This window comes from Sceloporus undulatus, chromosome 4 (assembly GCF_019175285.1).
Source record: "Sceloporus undulatus isolate JIND9_A2432 ecotype Alabama chromosome 4, SceUnd_v1.1, whole genome shotgun sequence".
NCBI lineage: Eukaryota > Metazoa > Chordata > Lepidosauria > Squamata > Phrynosomatidae > Sceloporus > Sceloporus undulatus.
This window is the reverse complement of record NC_056525.1, coordinates 38,275,126-38,283,223: the sequence shown is the minus strand read 5'-3', so window position 1 is coordinate 38,283,223 and position 8,098 is coordinate 38,275,126. Positions and strand designations below refer to the sequence as shown.

General features: G+C 40.7%; 1 protein-coding gene across 4 annotated transcripts in view; it reads right to left on the bottom strand.

Annotated features, from left to right (window-relative positions):
• DLGAP4 (DLG associated protein 4) overlaps positions 1–8,098 on the bottom strand; it is a 524,530-nt gene that overhangs the window by 138,206 nt on the left and 378,226 nt on the right. For all 4 annotated transcript variants that reach the window (XM_042466057.1, XM_042466061.1, XM_042466058.1 and 1 more), the window contains one exon: positions 1,815–2,032. In XM_042466057.1, coding sequence (XP_042321991.1) covers positions 1,815–2,032 — 218 coding nt within the window. The remainder of the gene's footprint in view (positions 1–1,814; positions 2,033–8,098) is intronic.

The window sequence follows — 8,098 nt, the reverse complement described above, 5'->3', positions numbered from 1 at the left end:
TTATTATTATTATTATTATTATTATTATTATTATTATTATTATTATTATTATAAGTGTTGGAGGCGATTGCTGTACACTTTATGCTTTGCCTTGTTCAAGGATGGTGAAGATGATCGAGACACAGTTTTACATTTGTAATCTTTCCCGTGTTTTCCATTTGTTTCTTCCATCTTTTGATCTTCCTAATGAAAATCCATCAATAGAGGGGAAGACATTGTTCTCTGCCATGTCTGTTTGGAAGCACCTTCACTTGGTATAGTGCTAAACAAATCCTACAATCATGCATGAATGAATGATCATGGCATAGGCTTTTGACAAACCATCATCACCAGAACCCATTAATAGTAGTAGGTCTGAAATTCAGCTGACCATCATAGCCAGATTAAAATATTGCAGTGCCTAAAGTGAAGGATAACATAGCACCCTGCCTTCTTCCATATCAATCTTACATCAACATTGGAGATAGGACATGTTCTGCTGTGCCTCAGGGCAGAAGCCTAAGACAGCCTGCCTGGGACACACCCATCTCTTCTACCTAACATCTTGCTTCCCAGCATCTATGGTTTAAAATGGCTGCCTCATTCTGACTAATACTGGAGCCAGCTCAGCTGACCATGCCCTATTCTTAGGAACTCCTCCCAATCCATCAGTTTTGGGACCCTTTCACACTATACAATTATAGCTCTATGATTCCACTTTAATAGCCATTCCAACACCCTATGGAATCCCAGTATTTGCAGTCAAGAGAGGGTTATTTAAAATTCTCAGCTAGAGCGATCCATGGTCCCAGCAAACTACAAACTCCAGGATTTCATAGGTTATAGCTATGGCAATTAAAGTGGGATCATAGTGTGATTATTGTGTGGTGCGAAAGGGCCCCTGGTGGGTATGAGCAGAATTACAAAGCAAAACGCACCATGCAATTTTGTACACATTGATTATTTCTATGACTTGTTGGCTATAGGTCTAAATGATTTAGTACTGGCATTCTGGAGGCCTGAACTGGGTTTCATACAATTACTATCTTCATAGGAAAGAAAAATACACCCTGGATGGCAAGCAGAGGGCGCTAGGTCTTGTTTTATGTTTAGTGTCTTTTTTACAAGTTGTAGGACAGGTGACTTTCTTTACTGACTATCACAGCCATCAATAACTCCCCTGAAGCCTTGGTTATTACATTTGTTCTGGACAATTATTTTTTTCGAAACCAAGGCTTCTCCCCTCAAGAGCAGCAGAAGATTAGAGGAAAACAGGATAAAGGTTGGAAGCAATATGTAGGCAATCTTAGTGTTCTATTACTTTAATACGGAGAATAGAAGACTGAGGCCTGTTACAGACAGCCAAAATAAAGCTGCTTCGAGTCACAGTGGAGGAATGGTGTTTCAATGATGCATGCATCCTAAGAGTCCAGAAGCCACACCAAAGCCACACTCTAGTCCTTAGGGCTGGAGCGTGGCTTTGGTGCAACTTCTGGACTCTTAGGACGCATGCATCATAGAAACACCATACCTCCACTGTGACTCGAAGCAGCTTTATTTTAGCTGTCTGTAACAGGCCTGAGTCATCTGCCAGTCCATTCCTTATAATGGAAAGCAAACAGTTAAGGACCAGTTTGGGTGAAGGAAATATTTAAAATGGTGTTGATGAAATAAAATACTGGGAACATTAGGGAAAATATTTTTTTTTTACAAGAAATATAATTTTTGCTCTAGTCTTCCTATAGACCACCATGGACCACCAGGAAAATGGCACTTAAGGTGAAGATGTAGATGTCTCTATAAGGCAAGGTGGAATTGAAGTTAGAAGCAAGTACCTGTGAGTGGTGCTCTGCTCACTCAGTGACTGCTGAGTGGCCTTGAGGTAACTCTGCCTCCGTGCTGCAGTTTTTGGAGATGGCTTCGGGCTGGTTTCAGAGTCTTCACTGTCATCATCCCCCATGGCTTTGATATAGCTCCCACTCCGCATACGCCGACATGGGATTTCATTGTCTTTCTCCCTTGTCAACGTATTATTCCAGTCTCCCTGAGGCACCTTCAAAAGTGAGAGAACATAGGAAGAAAATGCAGTTAAAAACAAAAATGGACATCAGAATGGAAAAATTTAGAAACTGGAGGAATAACAGAAAAACAAGTTGCCTATGCAGAAGATGGAAAAGTTATTTTGGAAGATAGAACCTGTAAGTGGCATGGCTACTGGCTACTTTCACCAACAGCCCAAAAGATATCTGAACAAAAAAGTATTTTCTGTGTTTAAATCACATAAAGACAAACATAAAAACAAAAAATGACAAAACTCCTAACACAAAATAGAAAAAAACAAACAAAACAAAAATAGGAACTCCCTAACTCCTTACATGGAATGGAAGTGAAAAAAGAACAATAAAAGACAATCTATGTATAGAATTCAGTAAAATAAATCAAGATAATATCCATATGAAGTTACCACTCAAGGTTTGTAACCTGTAAGGGTCTCAGTTCTCTGAACAATAGGAAGCAGGGACTTGTTTTTTGATACTGTATCAATAGTCTGGTACTTACAATAAGATATCTACCTATATAACAGATACATTATAGATGTCAATACAGTCAACCCTCCGTATCCACAGATTTTTTTAATCTATGATTCAAGCACCCATGGTTTGAAAATATCCCAAAAACATAAATTCCCAAGAACAAAACTTTGATTTTTGCCATTTTATTTAAAGGACGCCATTTTACTAGGCCATTGTATCTAATGGGACTTGAGCATCCATGGATTTTGCTAGCCACGGGGGATCCTGGAACCCAACCCCAGTGGATAACAAGGGCCCACTTTATAACAAATGAGTTTTCCTTTGTAACAATCACTATGCTGAATGAATGAAATGTATATAAATATACTGCAATCCTGAATTAAGTTGAAAAGTGTCTAAAATTTATTGTGTGAAAAGATAGATGTCTTACAGTATACTGGAAATCCTGAAATACTACCAAACATATGCAAATATAATACTTCCTTGAGATGTGCCAAGACCTTCAGGCAAATTATGGTGCCCCAACATTGTGAAAATTAATTTCCCACAGTGGTTTGAGTGTTGAACTATGACTCTGGAGACCAGTATTTGATTGCCAGCATGGCCATGAAACCCACTGGGTGGCCATGGGCAAGTCACATGCTCTCAGCTTCAGGGCAAGGCAATGGCAAACCTCATCTGAAACTTGCTCTCCCTCTGTAGCTAGCTAAAGCATAGAACAAATCAGTCAACTAAGGCACGTTACAGACCGCCTGAAAGTGGTGGTCTGCTGCTGCTGCCATTAGCGGCGCCGAGGATCCCTAGCAGCCAAACCGCGAGGCTTCCCGGTGCCGCAAAAAAGAAGTGCTAAAATGGTGTTTCTTTTTGCACCCTGGAAGTGGCGCCGCAAGTCTCTAGTCACGCACTCGCAGCATAACTTCCGCCACATGACGTGCGGACACTCACCGTCCATGATGTCAAGATGGCGGCGCCCATGTAGAATGGGCACCGCCATTTTGTATGTCCTCAGGATGTACTTTACGCCCGTTTGTAACGGGCCTAAGAGACAGGAGTGGAAGAACCATACTTGTTTCACTGACAGCCTCCTTTGGCAAAGAGTCCTAGCTTTCAGAAGTGGCCTTCACCCACCATCTTGCATTTATCTCTGACAGTTTCAGGGCAGAGAGAAGCCCCAAGTAAGAAGAAAATAGTCCTTTACCAGAGGGGGGATGGGACATCCTTGTCCTGTCCTTTTCCTCTCCTTCCCTTACGATCAGTACAAACCAGTGAAGCTGTTGTACTAAGGAAGTCATCATGAGGTCTTGGAACTGTCCTTGCTGAATGGTGTGGCCAGCAACACTCTGAGGACCAGCTGAAGTTTCTAAATATTTTTCAAAGGACACGTTACACCACTGGGATGAAACCAAGACTAGATTTGGCACTTCCAGAAATGAGCACAGGAGTGAGGTTTTGTGCCTTAACTGTATACATACACTCTTGATCACTACTGAAATCTGAGTAAGTTTTTTAAAGTTGAATCCATGAATACGCTGAGACTGAATCTTGATTCCAGACTGATTGGTTGATTGATTTCATGTGCTTGGACTGTTGCCAGAGCTTATTTCCTATTTTACTTTCCTCCCACACATATCTGTACCACTATGTTGTTCCTGAGTAAAATCAGCCTTCTTACATTAGATTTGGACAGTGCATAGAAAATAACCATAGGCTGCAAGACTACATTCATCTTCCTTGGTCCTAGTGGCAGTGCTAGCTGGGAGATTCTGAGAGTTGTAGGCATGTAACTCTTCTAAGATCCAGTCCTGCTGTGCCACAATCTAATTGTTTACCTATAGAATTTTGGAGATATAAGTGGGGGAAGTACTTTGTTTCCTTCAGTTTTGACAAATTCACCCAGATTCATAATTTTTCACATTCAGGATTCAAAATATTAAAGAACTATCCACCCACCCAAACCAACCCCACTCCCAATCCAAATGTCACACAGATTTGTCCACCCTCCATGGAAAATGTGCATCATAGGATTGTGGATGTTGTACTATCTCCCATCTGAGTTTGTGGACAGCAAAAAGGCTCTGGTGACAGATTCCCCTAATAACATTCTTGTAACTTGTTCTCTTCAAATCACCACTGGGGTGATTGGTTCTGACCTTTTTCTAATGAAGGAGACACAAGCCTTCTGAAAGCACTTTCATGCAGGCTGCCCTGGAGTCACGTCTGATTGGAGATTAGTGCCCCCCTCCCTTTTTGTGCTTTTGGCTTGCCTTTGCTTCAACTTACTTCACATCAAGAAAAACAGCCTGCCTGGAGATGAAAGCAGTTCTCAATGTGGTAGTTTACACTGCTGCATGACCAGCCTCATGGGGGTAGGGAAAGAACTCAGCCAGCTAAAGTCAGGAATTGGTGGAGCCCAAAAGTACTGTGAAGGAAATGGAGAAATTTCTTCTTTATTTCTTGCCTACTGTGATTATTAGACTAGGCTATGCTTCATCAATTACATTTCTATTTTACATATATGCTTCATGTTTTGGAAATGTTCACCAAAATATGTACAGTGCCAATGAAGCAAACTCCTTCTAGAAACACTTTATTTATTTAGTGACCCTAGGGTGCATGATGCACACTCAAAGTGAATCACAAGTGGGCATTGGCAAGCTCCTTTTTGGAGGAAAGCCAGAGTACCAAGTATGCAAATTCACGAATATGATAACAGAGGGCAAGAGGACACAGGCTCTTGCCCTCAAAGACCATACAATCTAAAATTCAACATTGGAAAAAGAAAGAGGAAGGGAGAAGCCAGGATAACTAGAGTTGTGAAGTAGGTCGTTATCACATGACGAAAACTTCCAGTCCAATCACTGCCAATCCAATGCCATCCCGAGCCCAATCATGCATATTCACGTTAATTTGCAAGAGATTATCACATGTAATTGCTGTCACTGCAAGTGCACAGTCATTCCGGGGTCAATCCTAAGTCAATCCAAAAATTGGTAAATTCGGTGAACTAGCAAATTCACAAAGCTTATTCCAAGGTGAATTCGCAGCCAATCCGATGTGGTGTTGGTGTGTAATGCAAGTATGCATCGGGCCTAGTATCTCCACATATCCCATGGTGCACTGCATAGGCTGTGGCTCTCTCCCAAATGGGTGACAGCCGACCTTCGTTTCGCTTGTCTTTCATTTGGTTTCTTCCTGAAGGGAAGATAAACGAAGGGAAGGTCAGCCATTTGGGAGAGAACTGTGGCCTATGGGGGGGGGTATGTGTGCATGCATATGAATGTGTGCACAAAAGTGTGTGTGCATGTGCGCGTGCTTCCATGTGCCTGTACATATATGCATGGAGAAGAAGAAACGCGAAGCAATCATTTACGTGAAGCTAGCATTCACAGGAAACAGGAAGTGGCCCCCTTCTTCACCCCGGAAGTGTACAGGTTCATGATGCGTTCAGAGCCCCACTGAGCATGCGCAAAGGTGCCAATTTGAATTGTCGAATCCACATGGTATGTACTGGTGTGATAACTTATTTTGCGGCCACTCTATTTTAGCTTTGGAATTACCACAATTTCGCTCTTCATGTGTGATAATTAATCACATGAATTGGCTTACACTTTTGAATTGGGTCTACTTTCCCTTTTCTTTGGGATGGGGGTACTTTTCCCTCATGTGGTAATGGCCTACATCACATATGTTCGTTTGGGTGCTTCCAGAAGATTGGCTATTAGTACTATTAAGAGCTTGGAACATGACCTTTTGGGCATTACATCTCCCAGAATTCCCCAGTCGCCATGGTTAGTGATTATGCTAGTTGCAGATTCTGCCAAGCTTGGGTGATTTCTATCAAAAGTCCCAGGGTTGCAGGCTTCGTCATACTCAGTGTAAATATGCCTAGGATCTGGTTTTTATGCTCTCTTTTTTGATTTACTCATTTAAGCTTTAATCCTATGTATTTTTTACTTAGGAGTAAGCCCCATTTCACACAATATCACCTATTTCCAAGAAAACATGCATTGGATTGTGCTAGACAAAGCTTCAACAGGAATGTCCATCTTTTATTTCATGGCTGTTTTAAACACTGTTTTCTACCACTTCTGTGTAAGAAAATGCATTAATCCCAAGTAATAAATACACAGCTCACTGCAGTCTGAAACAACAAAGGCATGTTAATCTGCACAGGCCAAAATGTCATCTATATTGCTGTTCAAGGTATCAACCATCTGTACTATGTGATAAACTTGCCTTAACCAAAACATCCTGCTGTTACTCTGGAAGAATTATTCAAATTACAATGTGCATATTTTTATTTGGCATATAACTATTTGGCATGAGTATTATGGTGGGAAACACAAGTTTATCATAAGGGGCACTTTTGACAGGAGGCTACAATTAGAGCCTGGCTCTCTGAAAAATCAAACAGTCTGAGAAACAGTATGCTACAGTGGTTAGAATGGTCCTATCTACCCTGCAGTACTCTAGATGTAATGGAGTACAACATCCACCATCCACACAAATCATGGACAGGTTTGGGAAAGACGGATTTGTGCATTTGTCTAGGATAAGGGACTTTCGGTGAGCTGTGACACTTTCTCTCTCTCCTTAAAATCTCTTGGATGCTGAACCTTTTGCTTTGCTTCCCAGGGACAAAACATGGCAAGAATGGCCCCATCCTTGCTCTCTTTTTGGAGGAAGGTAAAAACATTTTGTGCTTTTTCAGACTGATGAAAGTTGGGCTTTTAAATGCTGTGCAATTCAGATTTTATGCTTTGTATTCAATTTTAAAATACATTTTAATACCTTTAAAGTTTAATGTTTTAAATATTATATATATATATATATATATATATATATATATATATATATATATATATATAATTTAAATATATAATATAATATTTTTAAAATTACTTGTATTGTTTAAAAGTTGCATTGCTTTAAATTTATTAGTTACCTCAAGTCCCTAAATTGGGAGATAAGCAGAATAAAATAAAATAAAATAAAATAAAAAGATTTTTTTTTGGGGGGGGGGTTGCTGCACCATCCTCATTTTAAAGTATAGGTACTTAATAGAGTGCCTCTCAAGATAGCATTATTTAGCCAGATGTGGCTCCAGAAAGGCTGAAACATTTGGAGGGTGGTGATTTTTTTTCTTGGAGGGGGGCATCCGCCTTGAGTCCCTTTCTGGTGGCACAAAAATGAAAAAAAAAAAAAATTAGGAGCCCTGGTGGTGCAGTGCTTAAATGCTTGCACTGCAACTACTCACTCACAAACACAAGTTGCAAGTTCAGTCTCAGCCAGGGGGCTCAAGCTCTACTCAGGCTTGCATCCTTCTGAAGTTGCTAAAATGAGTACCCAGATTGTTGGGGGCAATTAGCTTACACTTTGTAAACTGCTTAGAGAGTGCTTAAGTGCACTGATAAGCGGTGTAGAAATGTACTTATACATTTCTGATTGACTGCAGTCGCGCAAAAGACTTTCACATGACGTTGCACTGATCCTGTCATTGTCCCATCAGTGAAGTGGAATTGTCCTGTCCTTGCCTTTCATTTTGTATTAATGGAAGGACGAGCTCATGCAATTCCACTTTAATG